Below are 23,210 nucleotides of genomic sequence, written 5' to 3' on the forward strand. Positions count from 1 at the left end.
GCCGTTTGCTGTGCCTTGTATGTGTGTCGGGTGGCACGGTGGAAACGGTTTAAGCATGTGCACCTCCCAATGCAGAGGTGAAGGGTTCGATTCCGGCTCTGGCCTTCGTGTGTGGAGTTTGCATGTTCTCTCCATGCCTGCATGGGTTTTCTCAGGGTACCTCCCATATTCCAAAAAACATGCATGGCCGGTGAATGGAACACTCTAATTGTCCCTTGGTGAGCGTGAGGTCTCTGTGTGCCCTGCGATTGGCTAGCAACCACTTTAGGGTGTACCTTGCCTACAACCCAAAGACAGCTGGAGTAGGCTCCAGCATGCCCGCCACCCTTGTGGGGATGACTGGATTCGAAAAAGCCTTTGCGACTTCAACATTCGTAATAGCCTATTTTAAAATGTCACAGTCCACTTCAAAAACACGTAATAAAGTTGCCTCGTTCTGGTCACGCAGCCCCATAAAAAGTAAATTAGATAATAATAGTACAGTAATAGACAAAAAGAGCGAACTAAGTTTGTTTTGGAGGGCCTACCCGGAAGTCCTACGATAACCGGAAAAGAAGGTGGGGGCGGGGCACCAAACAACGTGCTTCGCAAACTGCGTCTCAAGTGATGTCCTACACCCGTGACCTGCGGAAACATTGTGTTGTAGAATATCGCATTCGTACTGAGCAATTTAATTATGTCTGGAGTTTTAGCAAGGCTGCTCTTCTACCCTACACTCGCCTACAATGTCGTCATGGAGAAGGTGTCTTCGCGAAGGTGGTTTGACCGTGTGGACGAAACGGTCCTGCTTGGAGCGCTGCCCTTCAGATCCATGACCAAACAGGTTCGCCTTATCTTTTACTCTAAATTAATCAATTCTCCATATTGTTTTCTGAAATGGATAGAATAGGAATTATTCTGGAGCTCACCTGTTATCTGAATGTATGAATTACTTTTTTTCTTCAATGTACACACACACACACACCTACAATATTAAATATTTGAAATGCTTGAATTTACAACAATAATTTTGTATTGCATTATATTGTTTAGTAATTGTTCAGGTATCTGTTTCTCACAGATCCCACTTCCGGCAATAAGATTCTTAAAAAATGCCTCATGACTTCATATAAATAAATAAAATGTATTTTGATTCAACTCTAATATTGTCTTCAATGGCAATTGTTTTTTGAAGGTTCTGTGCTGTTTATATTGTATTTACATACATTTAAAGGTTGTTACAGTAAGGTACAAAACGTTTTCTAATAAAGGTTGGTGTTTGCATCTGTGGTAGTTTTATGTGACATATTTATTTTTTAAAACGGCATTTTACAGATTGATCTTTTTTGTCTTGCAGCTGGTAGAAACTGAAAACGTTCGAGGAGTTATCACAATGAATGAGAACTATGAGACCAAATACTTTTGTAACTCTGCTGAGGTGAGTTCATGGAAAGCTCTTTTTTGTAAATTGAAGAACCCGACGATCAAAAGGACAGTGTTTACCTTGCAACATTTAAGGGGTTGACACAAGGGCTGGCCTGCCTGAATACAAAGTTTAACAATTGCTTTGTTGGTTTTGGATATGGTACACCGATAGGTGATTATCAACACGGCAGGAGTTAAGAGTACAGTATTTGTGGCGTAGCTCAGTGGTTCCCAACCTTTTATATAAAAATCCCCTATAGATTGCTTTAAATTGCCAGTTTTAAAATAATGGTCCTGACAACAAAGATAATTATAGAGTATTTCAACATTTTATTAACATACATTTGTTTTCATTTATTTCAAACATACAAATGTATAACAGAATCAAATAAGAGCAATTGAAACTTCAAGAATAATGAATGCGCCTTAAAATGTAAACATAATAATTTTTAAATTATAATCCTTATCATCATTACTACTTTCAAATGTGCATGATCAAAAGATGACAGGATTGTTTGCTGCTTTCGTCCGGTGGCTGCCAGCTAGTTCTCAGTGGCTTTACTGTCCATGTGGGCAGGCTCTGCAAACTCTGCTTGCATTTTTATGCTTTCCACTTCATCACTTGGGTGCTACTTGTTCAAATGATTCAACAGGTTTGTGGTACTGTATTGCCTTGTTTTTGAACACATACTGTACCTTACACAATAGCTTCATCCTCCATGTCACTCTGACGATACCACAACACATGCAATGGTAAGGAACTTCTCTTGTTAAAATAGCGTAATCTTCCGAAGATTACTCCATCTCATGGCTGCCCATCAGCTGTGTGTTTAACTCCACCTTCTATCATTGTCAGACATGGCCCCAGGATTAAGGGCTAAATACACACTTTTGGTAGAGACATGTATTCAATATAAGGTATGAAAAGTAGAGATTTGGACCGTCATAGTTCATGGCGGCGAGTAAGAATAGATTTTTAAGATGACACGGTGCGCTCACTTGTGTGGAAACACTTTGGACTGAGCAAAAAGGGTGATCATCTTGACAAGACAATTGCAGTGTATGGCCTTGTACTGGCTGAGTGAAATGTAATGGGAACGCGACAATTTGGAACAGATTAAAAAGGTGTTGCTGCATTATTTTTTCAAAAAGTCGATCATATATCTCCACTTGCTCAAAGAATGACCGATTATTGCGTTTGCATGTTTTGTCCAAAAAACGGTTTGTTGGTTAATAAATGTGCTGCCAGACATGTAGACCAAAGGATATTTTTGAAAAAGAATAGATTGTGCAAAGATTTGGACACCCAGACCGACTCTGGGGTAACCTTCTCATTGGGTGGATGTGTGTCCGATGTCTCAATTATTTGACGGAAGAGTCGTAGGATAATTGTTTCTAAAATGTTTCAATAGTGATAGCCCGAGTGTACATTTAATATGATAGCACGTCAACAAATGATCATTATCCAATGTAAAATTTGCATTTATTAAATTTGTGCTTAAGTGTAAACAGTGGAAATGCTGAGATGTACAGTATGCATCTAGCATAGAATAGTGTAACATGCATTTTCCAACATTGCTTAGCATTCAAGCTGAGCTTCCATGAAGTGGAGGACTGGGTATCTGGCTGGAGTGAGGTTGTCTATTCAAACACTTAATGAGCACCGGAACAAAATAATGTGCCAACCTTCACGATGGTGGCCAAGGTGGGTGACCACAAGGGGAAACTAATAGTGTAGATTCATTACACATGTCGAGTGAAATATTTTAAGCGGCTGGCAGAATCTGTAGAATATATTGGTTTCACTTTCTGATATCAGTGACAAAAAAATATTGAATTTTTCCCTTTTTGTGTGTGTGTGCGTAAACTTGTTTGGTAGGAATGGCAGGCTGCTGGGGTTGAGCAACTGAGACTCAGCACTGTGGACCTCACCGGTGTTCCCACTTTAGAGAATCTGCACCGAGGTGTTGAGTTTGCTCTGCGACACAGAGAGAAGGGAAACTGTGTTTATGTCCACTGCAAGGCTGGACGTTCCCGCAGTGCCACACTGGCTGCTGCATACCTCATACGGGTCAGTTCCGAATTTCTTTTGAATCTGAGAAAACATGAAAGTAACACGTTTGCTTTCATCTTTTTGTTTGCATTTTTTTCAACAAATTGAGATTTTATCTGGTGCTGTCAGGAGATTAAAAAAAAGGTGTGATTAATTATGACATGTAATAAATTGATCAAATTAATCTATATTTTAATGTCATCTAAGAATTGCTGAGAAAACCACTATTTTCATTTTAAATTCATTACATTATTGAGGCAGATCAAAAGAATGACATCATAAAAAAGTGGCATTATAAAGTATTTTATTCTTTTTAAACAGACCTGACCAGATGCAGTCCTAGCCATTTACTTTCTGCTGTATTTGAGACTAGTCCCAAGTCACACCTGCAACCTTTAATTTCGACCACCAGGGGGAAAATCTGTGTGTGTGTGTATATATATATATATATATATCCATCCATCCATCCATTTTCCGAACCGCTTGATCCTCACTAGGGTCGCGGGGGGTGCTGGAGCCTATCCCAGCCATCTTCGGGCAGTAGGCGGGGGACACCCTGAATCAGTTGCCAGCCGATCGCAGGGCACACAGAGACGAACAACCATCCACGCCCACACTCAACACCTAGGGACAATTTAGAGCGTCCAATCAGCCTGCCATGCATGTCTTTTGGAATGTGGGAGGAAACCGGAGTACCCGGAGAAAACCCACGCAGGCCCGGGGAGAACATGCAAACTCCACACAGGGAGGCCGGAGCTGGAATCGAACCCGGTACCTCTGCACTGTGAAGCCGACGTGCTAACCACTGGACTACCGGGCCGGCCATATATATATATATTTATTTGTTTTTTTGGTAAATGTCCAAATAATTCAAAATAAAATAGAACATCAGGTCCATAAAAAAGTTCTTAGGTTGACATATCAAAAACGGTAAGAACACTATTCTGAGCAATACAAGTAATGAACACTGAACTTGCTTCAGATAATAAAGATTGAGATTAACGCGATTAAAAAACAACACGCTAAATAGGACTGTAATTAATTATTCGCAATTAACGCGATTATTTGACACCTCTAATCATGGTCATACATGTCTCTGTTCAGCTTTACAAAGGACAGGGTTCCCACGCGTCCTGGAAAACCTGGAAAATGATTGGCCAATTTTCCAGTCATGGAAAATGAGAAAAGTGTTGGCGCTTAAGTTGTCAGGAAACAGACCAGCCTCCTTTCAACAACTACTGTTGTTGTAAGCATGGTACTCAAACAGTGACCTTTCAGTTCCAAAGCCTAAATCCTTATGACAAAAAATGAAGTCTGTTTTGGGCCCTGAGAATTATCAGGACCTTTCTCTGCCTTTGAGCGCCCTTGGCCCCAATGACTACTTTTATTTCCTTGTAAAATGTGAAATTTGTCATCTTTTTTTGAAGCCTAATTGTTTGTTCTTTTTAGCGGTAAGTAGCACGTTGATTTTTGACGTTGCACTTGTTTGCCGATAGCTACACTGTTGGACCCCTGAGGAAGCATGTCAGAAACTGGCATCGGTCAGACCACACATCCTGGTGCGTACCGCCCAGGTGGAAATGTTGAGGAAATACCATCTGCAAGTGTGTGTGCAGTCCCAAGGGGAGTGAAGCACATCGTTTGGTGCCTCCTGCTGGATGGATGGACTCTGGAACACTTGAAATTGGTCATTTGGACTTGGTCTCCTCTTGCTACTGTTTATGTACACTCTGGGGCAAGGTAGTAGAGCTCGTTGGACCTTTCGTTTTTTTTAATCAACATTTTCAAAGTTTTATCGATTTGTTACAGTTTTAGTTGTGAATTCAAGACTGTACAACAAAAGAATGAATTTGTGTTGAAAGTTTCTTACCTTGTATGGTTTTCTGTTTGCAATCTGAACTAATGTATTTTGTATTGAATGGAATAGTAGTGTAGCAAATGGGACGTGAACACGTAAATATTTAAAATATGTCGTGAATTCTAATTGTATTTGGTTTGATGTTTTACATGCAACAGTTTTACAGACAAAATTGCAAGAAGTTTTTAGTTTTTTCACATTTCCTATCGTTGAATTTACTTGCCATTGTAAATTGAACTGCCATTGTTTCTTGAATAAAACATTTAAATGCTGCCTGATTGTGTTCATTTTAAAAACAGTATTATGATCAGATACATGAATGTGGTTAGTAATGTGATTTTTAGAGCATTGTAACACATTGACACCACATTGTAGTTGAAAATGCTGCGTTGGACAGTAAATTGCTTTGGTTTTGCAACTTCATCCTTTGACCTGTTTCATAATTTATCCACAGCTCAAGATTATTGTAGTTACCGAAAACGAATTAAATAACTCATAGTAAGATTGAAAAAATCATTCCAAAATACAGTAAAAATGAAAATTATTTTAAAAGCTGTGACCAGAACAAACTAATTGAAAAATTAGAAAGTAGATAAAAGAAAAAACACATCATCACAGTTGTATGCTCAAAGGAGTAGGAAGAAGTAAATAACTTATCTAGTCCTACCCCTTATGTAGCAATTTGAATTGATAATTTTTCAAAACAAAGAAGAAAAAGAAAAATCTACATTTCATCAAATACTTTTACCCTTATGTATATTATACTTTTACAGTATAATACAAACATGAAAGATGATTTAATCAAATTTGATATTTCACTAGTGTGTATCAAACTGGCAGCCCTTCACATTAATCAGTAACCAAGAATATGTCGCAAAAAGGTTAGTGTAAGTGCAAGACAATGTGGAGGTTTGGGACCATAAAATGGTGATTGTGAATGTGTTATTTCAGCTACGAAATTGTAGTTGATATCAGGAGGGCAGAAGTGGCTAAAGTGTTAATATAAGGTACTCAAAATTGTGACTCAGCAAGATTGTAATATGATATGATTTTTAAGATAAGATAAGGGGAAAATCCTTTATTTGTCCCACACTGGGGAAATTTACAGTCTACAGCAGCAAATTTGGGGGTTAGAAAGAATAATAATAAAGTGTTTGCAAGCACAAAAATAAATGTTGATAAACAGCTGTACAGAGTTCAATATAAGTGCAATATAAATATATAGATATAGATATATATATAAGCATATATGCAACTGGTATAAGGTGGCTGTGCTATTTACAATTGTTACTGGTTTTTCACGTATTTTATTTTTTAGCAGCCTGACAGCAGTCGGTAAGAATGAGCGGCGGTATCTCTCCTTCTTGCAGCACGGGTGTAACAGTCTCTGGTTGAAGGAGCTACCCAGTGCTGTCAGGGCGGGCTGGAGGGTGTGGGAGGGACTGTCCATCATAGCTTTTAGCTTAGCTAGCATCCTCCTGTTGCCCACCTCCTCCAGAGTGTCAAGGGAGCAGCCCAGGACAGAACTGGCCCTCCTGACCAGTCGCTCCAGTCTCTTTCTGTCCCTGGCCGAGATGCTGCCCGACCAGCAGACAATGCCATAATGAATTTGCTTATGGAATGACTAAACTTGATTTGCCTTTAAATTCAATGTTTAGTTGACTTGACTTGCTTGTTGTTTATGACACAACAGTCACTTCGGACTCGGATACTTTTACTCGATTATACATCATCCAGTCCACTCGGCGGCGACAGAGGCGGGCCAGTCTCCTCTCCACTCCCGTTACAAGAGAAGAGCGACTATCGAGTCAACATGGCTGCGGCTCTTGTTCGGTGTGTCCGCGGAAGTCTCGGACGGAATTTCTCCAGTAAGTTAACAGTAAACAACGACGAGCATTTGAAGGCGAAACGCCATGAAAAGATGTTTGCCTTTGTGCGCCACTTAGAAACGATACGGTAAATTATCACTAACGCATGTCACTAGCGTTGACCTTCGAGCTAGCTAATGCTAGCAACCCAGCTTCATAGAATGGTTCTGCGCACTGCCTGTTGTCATGACGCGTTAAGTCATCGATATTAGAGGCAACTTTGGAATCACTCCTGATTATGTTGTGCCAGTAGTGTATATCTGGTCGAACCTTCCAGAAATGTTAAAGAGAATCCCGGTTCAGTTCCATTGAACGCAGAATACTGATTTTGATTGGCCCTGTATCACGTTCATTGTATCTCGCTGACAGTGTTGCAAAAACGGTTGTACTTCACTTTGGCTTCTCATGTGTCCAGTTGCAAGATCTTCATGTCTCTTGCAGCAGAGCAGATTGCAGAGTTCCACCACTGAAACAAAACGTATGTACAATTTGAACACACTGTTTTAAACAATGCATTATAAAAAACCTAACGGTGGATATTCAGAGTTAAAATACTTACCCCTACTACATACTATGCATGTATTGAATAAATTCAACGGACTCATAGAAACAAACTTTAAAGTTAAGAGCTCCAATAATAATATGACTGTTATCATATTAAAGCATTCATTTATTATTGCATAGGTGAATGATGGGCTCATAGCTTGTGTGATGGGGCTACTTTTGTTTGAGACAGTCATAGATTATTTTGTAGCAGCCTTCAAATGCACTGTGGTCCGTGTCCACCAATGCTGCAATAACACACAGTGTCCTCCCTTAAAAAGAAAAGTAATTTCTTAAACTATATTATTTTAATTTTTGTAACTTGATTAGTTGAGTATTTTAGGTACAGCCATTTATAATATACTGTACTTCTCCTTCTCTTCTGCTGCTTTCTGAATGGCCATCACCTCATGTCTTTTGAACGTGTCCAGCCTATAGTTGGTTGATGGCTGTCCCACAAGGGAGGCAGGAATTACCTGCTGCGTTGGGGCGCAGTGCTATTGGCATAAATAACAGTTTATGCCTTCCTCGTTTGTTTTTCTTCTTTTTTTTCTTTTTTTTTTTACGCAGGTTTACATCACTACAGTAGAAATGGAAAATAAAGGCTGCCCAGAACCTCAAATTATGAATCAAGCTTATTTTTGGGGTCATGCAAATAGTCAAGCACAATTCTACAAAAAAATGTCTTTTGAAGTAGAACTCATTTCAAGTGTTTCAGTTAAGGTTTGTTTAAAAAGATCCATTTCTGCATGTGACATTGGAGGACAAAGTGTGTTTAACCACAATGAACATCTCGTCACCTCTTCATGTGGTCTCCGCAGCAACTGTGCGGCCTAAGGATGCAGTCGCCCACAATCAGCTGACAGCGTTTGGGGAGTATGTGGCTGAGATGATGCCCAAATACATCCAGCAGGTTCAGGTCAGTTCAATGCAACAGTAAGTGCAGCCTGTTCCAAGTGAAGACACGTATGATTATGTGGGACAATAGAGAGATCGATGAAGTCTTCCTACTTCACATATATGGTCTTTGCACATGCTCGCGTCTTAATCCTGCCTTTTTTTAGGAAAGAAACAATACAGATCCTCCCATGAATGGGCATGGATAAAGATGTCTGTTCAGTTGGGCTTCTGAACAACCCAGTTCGAAAATCCGCTTGAGATCAAAAGGGCCTTTCAGAAATATGAAGATATTCTGATTTTGAAAATGTGTATTTTTGTGTGTGTGTGTCTGTGTGTGTTTAGGTGACATGTTATAATGAGCTGGAGGTGATGATCCACCCTGACGGCGTGATCCCCATGCTGACTTTCCTGAGGGACCACACCAACGCTCAGTTCAGAAACATGGTCGACCTAACAGCTGTCGACATTCCTTCACGGCAGAACCGCTTTGAGGTACAGCAGTTCTCTTTTTGCTTTTTGTGTCAAGGAAAACCATTTCTTCACAATTTAAACCCAAGTTTCTTAACACTGTGTCTGATTTGCTTTCACCCATATACAGTCATCTCGTTACCTCTGCGTCCCGCGTCCTAGACGCATCATTTTCCCGCGAGACGCACAGTTCCAAACAATGTGCGTTTTTGGGACGCAAGGAAATTTCTCAGTCAAAACAACAAAAAAAACTATGGTACATCTTTTTTTCCAACAACGCAATTCGACAATCGCCGCCATTGTTGTTTTGATCTCGCATTAAGTAATCTCGCGTGACGAGATTTCCTTTCTCGCGAGATGAGATTGGCGAGATCGGCCTTCAACCTCGCGGAAAGCAGAAAATTGCCAAATTGTGTAACGTTAAAACAAGTGTTGCGAAAGTTGATTGCGGAGATATCACAGAGGAAGAAGCTAAAGTTGGATAGTTTTTTGCGATAATAAGTTGACTTTGAGAAAGTCTTGCATCATTGGAAGCAGAGTAAAGTGAAGAGAATTTATGAACTCAAAGACTGAAGCATGGGATGAAATAAGAAGCTATTTCTCAGCAAATCTTGTATGCCTGAATTAATTACATTTTTGCAGCATTTGTTGATAAGAAATAAACCTATTATCAATGTATATTGTTGTTGTTAGTGTTATTATCATATGCAATTGAATAAGTCGACCATTTCAGAATTCGGGACTTGCTGGGGTTAAACTGTAAAATTATCACTGCATATACCGCAGTGATCAACAAATATAGCCCACACAGCACATTTTTACTTCAGTTTTTTTTAGTAATGAGGTCATTGGGGGAAAAAACACTACTATAGTCTAGTGCTGAAGAAAAGGAGGTATGTCGCAAAATACTTTTCTCTTGCCAAAAACAGGAAGTCAACCGGAGGTCCGCCACACACAAACCACTCCGCCGCGAATATAGTCCTCAATTATTATTTCCATTGGAGAATTATGTCAACAAGCATCACGGTTTGTATGCATTACCAAACTGTAACTTAGCTTTAAGCCGCGTTTCCATTGTACTGGTTCCACACCAGCATGGAATGTCACCTCTCTGGTAGGGAAGGAGGCTGTACAAAGTTAAATACAACTGAACTGTTCTTAAGCTATTAAGAGCCAATCACGTATTCCTAATTTGACAGCTGTTCAGCAGACAATGCCATAATGGATGGCCGAGGCCACCACCGAGTTATAGAAAGTCTTAAGGAGCGACCCCTGAACCCCAAAAGACCTCAGTTTCCTGAGTAGGAAGAGTCGGCTCTGTCCTTTCCTAATCAGGTTGTCCGTGTTTGTAGACCAGTCCAGTTTGTTGTTCAGAAGACACCAAACCAGAAGTTTTTGTGTTGTGTGTTGGTTCACAGATTGTGTACAACTTGCTGTCACTGCGCTACAACTCCCGTATTCGAGTTAAAACGTACACGGATGAACTCACACCTTTGGACTCTGCTGTTCCCGTCCACATGGTTGCCAACTGGTACGAGAGGGAGGTGAGTCACAAACGACACGCGTCAACGCACTTGCCTTGAAGAATGTTCTTGACATCGCTTTACCCAACAGCGCATGTTGTTTGTTTTTCTCATTAAGGTTTGGGACATGTATGGTGTGTTTTTTGCCAACCACCCTGACCTGCGACGCATTCTGACCGACTACGGCTTTGAAGGTCATCCTTTCAGGAAAGACTTCCCTCTGTCAGGATATGTTGAGGTGACAACCACTCTTCTCAACACAATGGAATCTCCAAAGTTCTCAGAGCAAATGTCAAGTAGATTTGTCCCAGGTTCAAACTGTTGCCATCATAAATCCTTCACAGGCAATAGTTTCGTAACATTTCGAACTGCCATTACAAGTAGAGTGGTCCCTCGTTTATCATGCAAGTTAGGTTCCAAAAATTACCAGCGATAGATGAAATCCGAGAAGTAGGAAACTTATGTTATAAGGGTCTGTACCTCACTATTAATATTTTCTCACATTCACATGTGGGCAACCATTTTCACGTTCTTTGCCGTAGGACAAGAAAGGAGCTCGGTGGAAGGTGATCACAGATCATATTTGTGTATGTTGTTCACCAAAGGGATAGTTTTCGAATTTCTATTTTCACATAATCTGTAATGCCCCACTCCCATTATTTATGTGGAAGTTGATGCAATTGAATGCTGGCAAACAAAACTTTTAGTTTTTGCTTGGTGTTTAGAAGAAAGGAAACGTGGTTTGAAAAAATTCATTTGCTTTTTCTATAAGCAAGGTGCGGGATTGCTTTAAGCCTAGCCCACACAGCTGTAAAATAGAAACTCAAATACAGCAAGTTTAGCCTCAAAGACCTGTCAGAGAGAGGGCAAAGGCCCATTTTGTGAGATCTCATTTTAGTTTCACAATAGTCCAATAATTGAACCCGTGCTTTTGCCAGGTGCGCTACGACGACGAACTGAAGCGTGTGGTAGCGGAGCCGGTGGAGCTGACACAGGAGTTTCGCAAGTTTGACTTGAACACACCGTGGGAGGTGTTCCCCGCTCACCGAGAGGCCAAGGAGGCTCCGCCCATACTGGAAGCTGGAGGCGAAGCTTCTGAGAAGAAGTGATCCCAACCCTCCCTCCCCACACCTCTTTAGTGTATACAAATACCCTCATCAAGTTGGGTTTTCGACCCTTGTTAAACCCACAGAAATATTTATGTAAATAAAAGTGCTTAATACAGAAAAAATAATGCTGTGTTATTTACATGTCACAACAATAAGTTACCCGCTGTAGCCCGAGTCTGCATGCCACAGGGTCTCAAGGTCAAGGTCATCTTTATAGTCATTTCATCTCATTTAAAGTAATCGACAAACATAGAGCAGATGGTTAAAATGTTACACTTTGCGATTTCCCAACAGCCCAAAAGTTAAAATTGTTGTCCAAGTACATGAAAACAAGTGATTAGTAGCCATCATGCATCATTAGCTAATGTGTTTTTAGCCGATTTGTAGTGAGCGTGTTTTTGGGAATCCTCAAATTTGGCCTCAAAATAACCTGGAATTCCTCTGTCTTTTTGGCAGTTATTTCCCTAAATGCACATAACAACCAATAAAGTCAAAAACACAAATCAAGTGGATGCCGCACAGCTGTTTTCAGCTTTAGCCTATAATGCATTGACGAAAACTCGGTGTTAAGATTCAGGATACGGACATTGGCAAACGTATTTGTAATCCAAATATGGAGTTCATCTTTAGTTCCTAGATCTTTTTAGTGGGTCTATTTTTCTTTTTAAACTAATGTATTCATGTACTGCAGTGTCCTGGAAACTAAAGCAATGTCACACAAGCAATGGACATCTGATGTTATCAGGTTGCAGGGTGCATGATAGGGGTTAACACATCTCTGTGTGATTTGTGGATTGCGAAAAAGCTGAATTTGGGTATCATCACACACTGGAACACTTTGTTCATGATAGTTTGTGTTCCTTTTCAAATGGAAGAAGAAAAAATCGAATATTTCAAGGGTCATACATCCTTCCAAAGCCTGTGTCCCTCCCTCGGCATGCATTGGGGTGCGGGGCACTTGGTGTAACTTGTTCTGTATTTATACATTGTTGATGTGTTGCTTATGCAGTATAATGAATGTAAACATGGCTGTTGAAGCATCAAAGATGTTTTTTATTTTCGTTAGCCATCAAAACTCGATGAGATCTTCAAAGTCGGTTGAGGCTAAAGCCCCATTTTTGTTGTTGCTTATTTCATCTGTTGAGTAGCCAAATGTCCTCAGCCTTTCGAGCAGCAGTGTCAAACTTTCTTTGGAGTTACAGCTTCCCTCAGAAGGGCCGTTATGACAATGAAACCAAATGAATGTTTAAACGTCTCATCGCATGATTACTTGTTCACAACAAATTGATAGATTACCAGTTTTAAAATCCGTCAAATCAATGGTGATAATTTGATGCATTATTGTTCAAGTGAGGGTATCGGTAAACAGGGTAACAAAACTATTGCAAAATCTCAACGTTATTTATTACAGATAATAATTTCACATTTCGGTACAGATTTTTGGCAAGAAATAAAATACCGTATTGTAGAACATTTTATTTCGGTAGTTGAATTAAAAGAACAAGATAGTTTTATAAAACACAAAGGAAACACCAGGAAAATACGTTTCAAAATCCATTTCTTACATATTTACACATTTAGAAGTAAAAAATATACAATGAATGACTTGAGATGATCTTATAAGCGGTCAACCTTAATCCAAACGAAGTGCTCCAGACTGGCCCTAAATAGCAGCGTGGTGGTCGTAAAATTTACTTGTGCATTGCAACCAGTAAAAAACAAACTTCTGCTCCACACTAAAGGCCATTTATCAGTAACATAGTGAAAATGCGTGGTGTGAACATTTACTTTCCAAGTCAACTTACAGTGTGCGTCCCTGAATTTTTTACTTGCGCTCCTAAAATTTCAGGTTAGGGGCCTACTGTACTCCTAGTAAAAAAAGTTAATCTGGAGCTCTGAAATGACAGTTTTTAAAAATCATGAAACATTCCACTCAGTGTAATGAATCTAGTTAATGGGTTACTGAAATAAATGACATGATTCTTCATAATTTTTTGGTTTGCTGCAATGCTTTGGAAAAATCTTTTCAGAAATTATTAAGTTTGTTTGCATAGTTTCCCCACTTCAAGATCATCAAACAAATGTTTGAAGCCAATTTCATTGAAATTGGGACGTTGTGTGAAACATAAATAAAAACAGAATGCAATGATTTACAAATGATGCTCAACCTATATTTAATTGAATACACGACAAAGACAAGACATTCAATGTTCAAACTGATCAACTTGATTGTTTTTAGCAAATAATCATTAACATAGAATTTTATGGCTGTAACACGTTCCCAAAAAACGAGAGAGGTGGCAAAAAAGTTGAGGAATTCTCATCAAACACCTGTTTGGAACGTCCCACAGATAAATAGGCTAACACGGAACAACGGACATTTGCAAAGAATTAAGGGATTTCGTCATCAACTAAATAATATGAAAAGTTTCAGAGAATCTTCACAAATGACTGCATGTAAGCGGCAAGGCCCAAAACCGAAAACATTGAATGTTGGTGAGTTTTAATCCCACAGCATCAATGTGTGAAGGATATCAACACACAGGCTCAGGAACACTTCCGAAAACCCATGTCGGTAAATACAGTTTGGTGCTACATCCATAAGTGCCATCTGTGAAGGCACCCTGAATGCTGAAAGGTACATACGGCTTTTGGAGAAACATATGCGGCCGTCCAAGGTGTCCAACGTCTTTTCCATGGACGTCTCTGCTCATTTCAGCAAGACAATTTCAAACCACATTCTGCACCTGTAAAAACAGTGTGGCTTCACTGTAAAAGAGTGTGAGTACAAGACTGGCCTGCCTGCAGTCCAGACCTGTCTCCCATTGGTAATGTGTGGCGCATTATGAAGCGTAAAATACACAACGGAGACCGCTGCCTGTTGAACAGCTGAAGCTGTACATCAAGCAAGCATGGGAAAGAATTCCACATACAAAGCTTCAACAATCAGTGTCCTCAGTTCCCAAACCTTGATTGAAGGTTGTTAAAAGAAAAGGTGATGTAACAGTGGTAAACATGACCCTGTCACAGCTTTGTTTGGAACGTGTTGCAGCCATAAAATTATAGGTTAATGATTATTTGCTTAAAACAATATAGTTTATCAGAATGAACATCAAATACTCAAGTATCTAGTGTTTGTAGTGTAACCATTTGAATAAAGGTTGAACATGATTTGCAAATCAGTGTATTCTGTTTGTAGTTCGGTTTCACACAATGCTCCAACTTCATTGGACTTGGGTTTGTAAATATGAGAGAAAAATAACCTAAAATGCTGTTTTCAATTGTTATACACACACACACACACACACACACACAATTTAACGGCACTGAGCATCACACATAGCTATAGTTAGCTAATGTTCACAGGGCTCCAGTCTGTCTCTAAATTGTGGTATTGTGCCGCAAAAATTTGAGACGGTTCAAATAAATGTTTCATCTAATCGAACGTGTGACCGGGAAATGTGTTATTTTTTGTTGTTGTTTTTTTTACACTGTTTCTGAATAGGTTTTGTTGCTGATGAACTAGTACTCCACATTGCAGCCTATTTATTAGGAATACAGTAAAAATGAGTGGAAATGTGAAGATTTACAATGTGCGCCCTAAAATTTAGGGGCCACTGTGTTCCTAAAAAAAGTCATTTGAATCGGAATATTCAAAATAAGCTTGCATTATACATTGGAATCATTTAAATACGGTTGGAAAGACCCACCTTAATATTTTTTGTCAAGCTGGTTGGGAGATACAGATTTGACAAGCTTAAGAGTATCCGTCTTTCTTGTTGAGTCGACGCTTCAGCAGGTATGCAAGCACAGAACTATTTACAATAAACTGAAGAAAGCCGATGGAGAAAATGCCATAGTTCACATAGAGGAAGCCGCCAATGGTCGGTCCAACTGTCCGAAGTAGAGACTGAACTGATGCACACAGTCCCAACATTGTGCCTAGACAAGGAAACAGAAGAGGTATCAATTAATAACCTTAAAGAAAGGATACATTTTTCTTGCATCTCGCATATCGGGTTGTGTCCAAATAGATCTTTTGGCTTGAAGTAAACACTAACTGTAAACTGGCACTGTAATTACCCCATCAGCAGTTTTGCATACTCGTCCTTTGTAAAAGGTGCAGTAAATTAGTTTGTTATGAGATAGAAATTAGGTATTGTACTTTGTTGCGCCTGGGAAAAATGCTACACCCTAAAAAAATGATTTGCTGACATAAACTCAGCAGGATCTTACCTGTATCAGAGGGAGGTACACTCTTGGTGAGCAAACTGTCTGTGATGACATTAAAAATGCTGAGGGACAAGATCATGGGGACCACGGTCAGGCAGAACTGGAACACATTCTGCATGTAAGCCTGCAGGAAGAACAGATTTCAGAGACCTCCTTGCACTTTTTATTCAACATTTATTTGAAATGTGCGTCAGATGTCGGGAACTAATGTCATAAATTGTGTTTTTCATTGTGTGTGTGTGTGTGTGTGTGTGTGTGTGTGTGTGTGTGTGTGAATGAGAGAGAGACTGTATCAGTCGCGCATTCATTTAAGAAAAGTAAAGGAACGCAGGAGAAATACAGATGAAGACAACCTTTCATTTCAGTAGACCGGCTTTAACATGATACAAATGATGTGCATGTTTTAGGGGTTTTTTTCGGTATGTGAGTACGGAGTGTACCTGAGCCAGGCCCACAAAAGCAGAAATTCCAATAGACAGAAGTAGCAGTGAACTCTCAGAGTACCTTGATGTAAGTCGCCCAATCACTCCGCCCTGAACCACCTGAACAAATGGTTGCCGTTTCATGACTTCATTGTATAGTCCGCGCAACAAAATAATATTTGGATTGTATTTTCTGCACTATAAGGCGCTTCCGATTATAAGGCGCACATTCAATGAATGGATTATTTTAAAACTTTTTTCATTTATAGGGCGCACTGTACGATAAGGCGCATAGGCTAGAACCTACAATAGTGGCTGCGGTTGCGCTATGCATCCACTAGATGGTGCTACGCTATAGGAATACAATACAATACAGCTTTATTTATATAGAGCAGGGGCATCAAACTCATTTTTGTCGCAGGCCACATTGTAGTTACGGTTTGCCTTGGAAGGCCACTATGAATTTTGGCACAGCACACAACAAATTGATGAATAACTAGTTTGAAAATCGGAAGTCAAGAATAATGACTGCTATTGTGGATTACATATGACAATTTGAAATTTTAGTTCAGACTTTAGCAGGCATCAAAGAACTAGGCATGCTTGATTTGCTTTAGCGGGCCACATAAAATGATGTGGCGGGCCAGATCTGACCCCCGGGCCTTGACTTTGACACCTGTGATATAGAGCCTTCACAACTGCTGCAGCTGTAGCAAAGCCATGAAAAGTGGTCACAAACATAGACATGAGGCATATAAATACAAATGGCATTACAAAAAAGTAGATGAAAGACAAAAGTTATGAAGACAATTGAGTCAAGAAAAAGGCACACAAACCTCGTGGACTCACATCCACAAGGGGCAAAATATCCATGGAAGTCTTGCTTGGCTCCTTCTTCCTTCGTTTAGTCAGTAGTTAACTATGCGTGTGGTATTATCTTTGTTTCACAATGGCTGCGCAGAGCTCACAAATTAGTTGTCTGAGTGTGTGTTGGGGAATGCTTTTCGGTGTGCCTTATAGTGCAGAAAATACGGTAACTTGAACACTACAGGAGATATTTGTTAATGACTCACCATCTGAGCTATTCCAAAATATGCCATTATGTATCCATTCTGCTCAGGTGTCAACTTGAAAAAGTCCAATGTGATTATAGAGAACATCACTTGGAAAATGCCTTCACAAATACAAGCGCAAATTGTCTTGTGGTTATAAATCCACTGACCAATTTTGGTACATTGAAAAGAAAAAAAAAAGCTCTCACCTGACGGTAAGCTTGAAACAATCTTCACAACAAAGGTCGGTGTCACGCCTGGAAACTTCATGAGTCTTGTGATCTGGCCAACATCAAATATGGACTTGCTTTTGGTCTCAGCTGCAGTGCATTCAAAACATATGATAAGTATGAGACGCATATGGCAAAGTGATGAGAGAAATATCCACGATTGATGACATACAAGCATTTGATAAATTCATCTGACAAAATCCGATAGACCCAGTTGTAGGCCAATCCTACTTTTTCCTTCAAAAGTATTGGAAATGTAAGGCCAATCCCATTCAAAATCCAAAATAAAACAACAAAGGAGTTCAATAAGGGAATTAATGAGTGCAATGTTTTTGATTTGCCAAGTCATTCTCCAGACTTAAACCCAATAGAACATGCATTTCATATACATATTTTGATGTCAAACCCAAATAATGTCAGACTACAGAAAATAATAAAATCACAAAGTGGCCTCACTGCTTCGATGCTTTTGGGGCACAGTATAAATGATCGACACAACGTGTGCAACACATATTATCAAGTACTGTTTTTAAATGTGTAAATAGAGAATTTTAACCAAGACATAAGTAACAGATATTTTGCCTGCAGTTAACAGAGTGCCAATAAAGATCCTTGTCTTCTTCAAGTGCAAAGTACAGTCATACCTCAGTTTTCGACCATAATCCGTTCCAGAAGGCTGTTCGAAAACCCGATTTGTTCGAAAAACGAAACCGCGTTTCCCATTATAATCAATGTAATAAATTTTAATCTGTTCCAAGTCTAGAAAACATTTTTTTAAAAGCTTCTTTTTTAAACTATTTTACACCATAAACTGTATACAGTACATATGTAATAAGAGAGCAGGTGATATGTAAAATACTGTACAAAAAAACTGTACAAACATTTTGTATGTTTTATTTTTACCAATTTTAACATAAACATTAACATTGTAACATAAATTTAAATAACATCTCTCTCTCTCTCTCTCATCGTGACAATTGTAGATTTCATTCTTTTACACCTTGAATTTATAAACCCTAAAGTAATGGCTGTAACCATGGACGCTCTGTCTGCAATCCTACACTACGGTACGAGGTAACATCCCTGCATCCATTTTCTGAACCGCTTTATCCACACAAGTCCAGTCTCGTCCATATTAAAAATTTGCTGGGGAAAATATTCCTCGGCCTTGACGAGATTTTCAAACTCAACTCTAAACTTTTCGGCAGCTTCTTTGTCTGAACTGGCTGCCTCCCCATGACGAATCACTTCTTTTCCTCAACTTTTTGAACCATCCTCTGCTTGCTTTAAAATCAAACTCTTCAGGAGCAATGCTAGGTTCCTTTTTTTTAATCAAATCTCCATACAATTGTCTTGCTTTGCCACAAATCGTATCTTGGCTAAGACTGTCCCCTGCTAGCTGTTTCTCATATATGAAAATAAGCAAACGTTTCTCCACTTCCTCTCATATTTGTGGCCTTTGTTTGCTAAACACACGAGATCCTTTAGCCACATCAGTGACTTTAAGATGGTCTTTCTTTTTAAGGATGCTGCTGATCGTCGATTTCGGCATGCCGAACTCCTTCGCCAACACAGACACACCTGATTCATATTTCATGATCAAATCTTTCTTAAATTCAATAGTTTTGCGCACTATTTTCCTCTTTTTTTCACCACCTTTACTACTTCCACTTGCTTTCTTTGGTGCCATGATTAGGGGCTGATACACAATGCAGAAATAACAGTCCGATTTGCGTCGACGTCAACAAACACGATGCTTTTTAAAAAAATCTTTATTGAACACGTCCGCTCACATTGGGCGCTCTTTTTTTTTTTAAATTGAACACGTCTGCTTACAATAGAATGCTACACGAGGAAGAGTCACTTCCTCGTGTAGCATTCTATTGTAAGCAGACGTGTAAGGAAGGCGACAGGAGTCGAGTGGCGCATTCAAGTGCGCTCAGTTTGGTCGAGAACCGATTTTCGGTCGTAATCCGAGGCATAAAATATTTGGTCGAAAACCGATTTGGTCGAGAACAGAGACGTTCGAAAACCGAGGTTTGACTGTCTTCCAAATTAAAAACGCAACTCAGTGAAACACACAAACCTGTCTTCTACTCAATGCACGATATAAATGTGATCAGTGTATACAATTTCCTTTCCAAAAAATATAGATTTGGCAAACTCAAGTGTGTCTTACAATCTGTTTTGGAGGCTGGACTTTGAACTTTAGTGGTTCGAGGAATAAAGCTTAATACCAACAGCAAACTGAATGCGCTCCCTGCAGCACCACTGCATGCAGCAAATGTCTCCCTGGGAAATACAAGGTCAACTTTGTTGTGTTAGCTGGAAAGCAAAAAACATCCATGCACTAAAAATGTTAAAAATCAAATGTTTTCCTATTTGGGCAATTACCGTATTTTCCACACTAAAAGACGCACCTAAAAGCCTTACATTTTCTTAAAAGCTCACAGTGCGCCTTAAAATCCGATGCACCTTGTGTATGGTCATTACGGTAATATTTCGATCCCAAAATGGCTCCTTGCTCAAGACATGCTGACAACGCAGAGTTCAAACTTAAGGCGATCGGTTTCGCAGTTGAACACGGAAATAGAGCAGCGGCAAGAGAAGTTCAACGTTAACGAGTCAATGTTCTAACTTGCTGTTGGTTAAGTGAACTGTATCGCTGCTTTATTTAATAAGTTTTACTGACATCTCATCGTTCTTTCTGTTGGTGTTTCCTTGAGCGTAGCTCCATCTAGTGGATGCATTGTAGATTGCGTCTTATAATGCGCCCAATGTATGAAAAAAATTACAAAATAGCCCATTCATTGAAGGTGCGCCTCGTAATCCAGTGCGCCTTTTAGTGTGGAAAATACGGTACATGCGATGTTTGTCATATGATGTTTTTCTTAATCCATTCATTCATGATGAAGAGACATAAATAAATTCATCCAAATAAACGGAACGTCTGCAAGTCCCAGTTAGCTAACTCTTAGCGGTGGTGTGTGGAAAAAAAAAAAAAAAGACAAAACATAAATGACAGAGTGTCACTCACCCATAGCTTTTGACAAGATGGCCACCTATAGTGGAGCCAGCTATCATTCCAATGCCAAAACAGAGTCCTAGTTTGGAAAGTCCATCGGCGCGTTTTTCAGGTTCTGAAAGGTCTGATACAACCATCTGAGAAGCTGCAGGTAATACAATTTGAACATTGGAAGTTTATTCAAGCTGTCTATGTAAAAAGATGGAAGGTACTTGAAGTTATGTAAGAGAAGTTCAACGTGTGGCATGAGCACAATGGCGGATGAAATTAGTTATACAAAGAGACGCTCACCTGGGAGGACATGCATGACAATTGTGGGGAGTTTGTGCACAAAAAGCATGACAGGAGAGTCTGCAATAGCCAGTAGAATGAAGAAAACAATGTTGGCGGTGCACGCCAATGACATTGCTGCTCGGGCCCCGAGAACATCCGCAAACCTACCAAACAATAAAGGAAGCGCAACAACACAGGTTGAGCTCGCTCACGACAAAAGTCTGAAAACATCTCAATGACGCTTGCCCGGACTTACCTTCCAAACAAAGGCCCGCCAACCAGCTGCATGACACCAACAGTGGTTTGTAAATAACCAAACCACAAAGTGTCAAAGCCCAGTTTCCTTGCCAAAAACTGTTAGAAGCACAGAACAGAGAGACGCTTTCAAACGTTAACATGTCATGAGATGTTCATTATTATGGCAGCTAACAGCCACGCTGTTTTCTTATATGCATCAAAATTGTAAATTGAAATTTTCTTTTTAAGCTAACACTCTATATGTATGTCGTTATTAGTCCAATTTAACGATATGCACTGCTGTAGAATACTCTGCTAATTACAGAGCCACAACTTTCAGAGTGCAAAAACATGGGGCCAAATGAATTCCATCACACTTTGGGTAAGATCGCATCAAGGTGTTGATAAAAATGACAAATATACGTATATGGATCACTCTCAGAAATGGTGGTCTGCCTTGGGCTGCAGATGGTGACCCATTTTGAGATTTCACTTTCAAATCACTCACCAGATTTGACTTTTCAAATCATGATGTAGAAATAAAATAAACAACCTTGTGGAGATTTGTACTGATGTTTTTGTTTTTTTTGTCAGTGTTTTCTGAGCATTGAATAATAGCCGCTGTGAGTACCGGTACTGCCTCCATGTCAGCAAGAATCTTTTATAACCTTCAAATAGAACAGTTTTAAAAACAGTTAAGCGATTTCCCCGCTGTCCATAATGTGACGATACGTCGGCAGAAAAAATGGTCGTTTCACAGTCCACAATGTACCTGCGTGGAACTACTGGCCATTAAAAACTAAAGCTGGGCGTTCTTTTGTTTCATTTTAAAATATGAGGTTACTGTGTTCAATACACTTTTTTTTGTTTCTACCTCGACAATTGAGTAGTAAATGCCTTGAGCATGGTGCCCAGTTTAATTGGAAGCGACAATACAATAAAATAGATGGACATCTTTTCAAGTTAGTTGCATTTTGTGTGTGTGTGTGTGTGTGTGTGTGTGTGCGCGCGCGCGTGTGTGTGCATGTTTTCTTGAGCATGAGTCAGCAGGGTTGAAAAGTCACACAGTCCGGCTGCAGAAATTGCAGGTTTTGCAAAGAGAACAGCTGATTAGTTGATAATATGCACCGTGATCCCCAAAAGCAACAACCTATATGAGAGCCATTCTTTCTGTCTGGTCACCATTCAGAGGAAATTTTCTACGCATTTACAGTATGTTCTTGCAATTGAAGCTTCACCAATCTGATTTCAAATTTACCTCAGTGGCCAGCTAGCTGGCCCACAACCATGTCAGCAGTTTGGGTCCTCTGATGGTTGGTCAGACCAAGCAAAAAGTTCATATAGCAAAACATGTAGAAAAATAATTAATAAACGGCATCTCTAGTGACTATGATGTATTTGTAAAATTAAGAGGTTCATTATGTCGGGTCAATCCCCACTGAAGGCCGAGGTATCAAATGCCACCACATTGCATTAATGTCATAACCGTATTGTTTTGTGTTTTTTGTTATTGTAAAGTGTCCTTGGGTGTCTTGAAAGGCGCTTATAAATAAAATATATTATTATTATTATAACCAATGGGCATAATAATGATTTAATCTTACAATTCACTGGTAAATTATTGGAAATCAACAGTGCTGTATGACAAGACTGAGATTATCATATTACACTCCGGTGACCAATGTTAATTTTGCAGTGTAACATGAATTTTGGTTTGCTCAAATCCACAGCAGCGATGAAGTATAGACAATGGTCACTTCCGGAGCAGCGTCCACTTAATAGTAATCACGGAAAACTGAATGCTCGTCCAACGCGACAGAAACATGGGACACTTACCGGCGTAATGGAGAATTGTAAAAACATCCATGTTATGTCCAATGCAGCGATTACATAAACGACGTAAATAGTTGTTTTCTTTTTCAAATGAGTCGCAGCGTTAGCTTTAAAGCTAACCGGAGAAGTTAGGTCGCTGGTTTCAACTCTTGCGGTCATGTTGCCTAAGGCGTGAAAAA

The 23,210-nt window shown here is 39.6% G+C and overlaps 3 protein-coding genes across 4 annotated transcripts; 2 read left to right on the plus strand and 1 right to left on the minus strand.

The window, feature by feature from the left end:
• The first annotated feature begins 567 nt into the window (after positions 1–567).
• On the plus strand, positions 568–5,587 carry ptpmt1 (protein tyrosine phosphatase mitochondrial 1). The gene is made up of 4 exons (XM_086107754.1): positions 568–823; positions 1,337–1,417; positions 3,284–3,475; positions 4,954–5,587. The coding sequence occupies exons 1-4, from the start codon at positions 677–679 to the stop codon at positions 5,086–5,088; spliced, it is 555 nt and encodes a 184-aa protein (XP_085963880.1). The 5' UTR covers positions 568–676; the 3' UTR covers positions 5,089–5,587.
• Positions 5,588–7,022: 1,435 nt separating this feature from the next.
• Positions 7,023–13,883, plus strand: ndufs3 (NADH:ubiquinone oxidoreductase core subunit S3). The gene is made up of 7 exons (XM_086106343.1): positions 7,023–7,183; positions 7,599–7,661; positions 8,548–8,645; positions 8,969–9,118; positions 10,513–10,638; positions 10,736–10,855; positions 11,556–13,883. Exons 1-7 carry the CDS (start codon positions 7,129–7,131, stop codon positions 11,724–11,726), a joined length of 783 nt encoding a protein of 260 aa, XP_085962469.1. The 5' UTR covers positions 7,023–7,128; the 3' UTR covers positions 11,727–13,883.
• Positions 13,109–23,190, minus strand: slc67a1 (solute carrier family 67 member 1). 2 transcript variants are annotated; one of them, XM_086106339.1, is made up of 11 exons: positions 23,035–23,190; positions 21,218–21,315; positions 20,980–21,125; positions 20,701–20,833; positions 19,843–19,955; positions 17,643–17,753; positions 17,455–17,555; positions 16,400–16,501; positions 15,963–16,083; positions 15,437–15,668; positions 13,109–14,473 (listed from the first exon to the last, which is right to left on the minus strand). In XM_086106339.1, exons 1-10 carry the CDS (start codon positions 23,188–23,190, stop codon positions 15,484–15,486), a joined length of 1,266 nt encoding a protein of 421 aa, XP_085962465.1. In that variant the 3' UTR covers positions 13,109–14,473; positions 15,437–15,483. The 2 variants fall into 2 exon arrangements, with proteins under 2 accessions (XP_085962465.1, XP_085962464.1); XM_086106338.1 differs by having other exon boundaries at positions 13,109–15,668.
• Positions 23,191–23,210: the final 20 nt, after the last annotated feature.

The sequence above is a fragment of the Hippocampus guttulatus genome, chromosome 3 (assembly GCF_054856545.1).
Source record: "Hippocampus guttulatus isolate MCC_2025c chromosome 3, RoL_Hgut_1.0, whole genome shotgun sequence".
Taxonomy (NCBI): Eukaryota; Metazoa; Chordata; class Actinopteri; order Syngnathiformes; family Syngnathidae; genus Hippocampus; species Hippocampus guttulatus.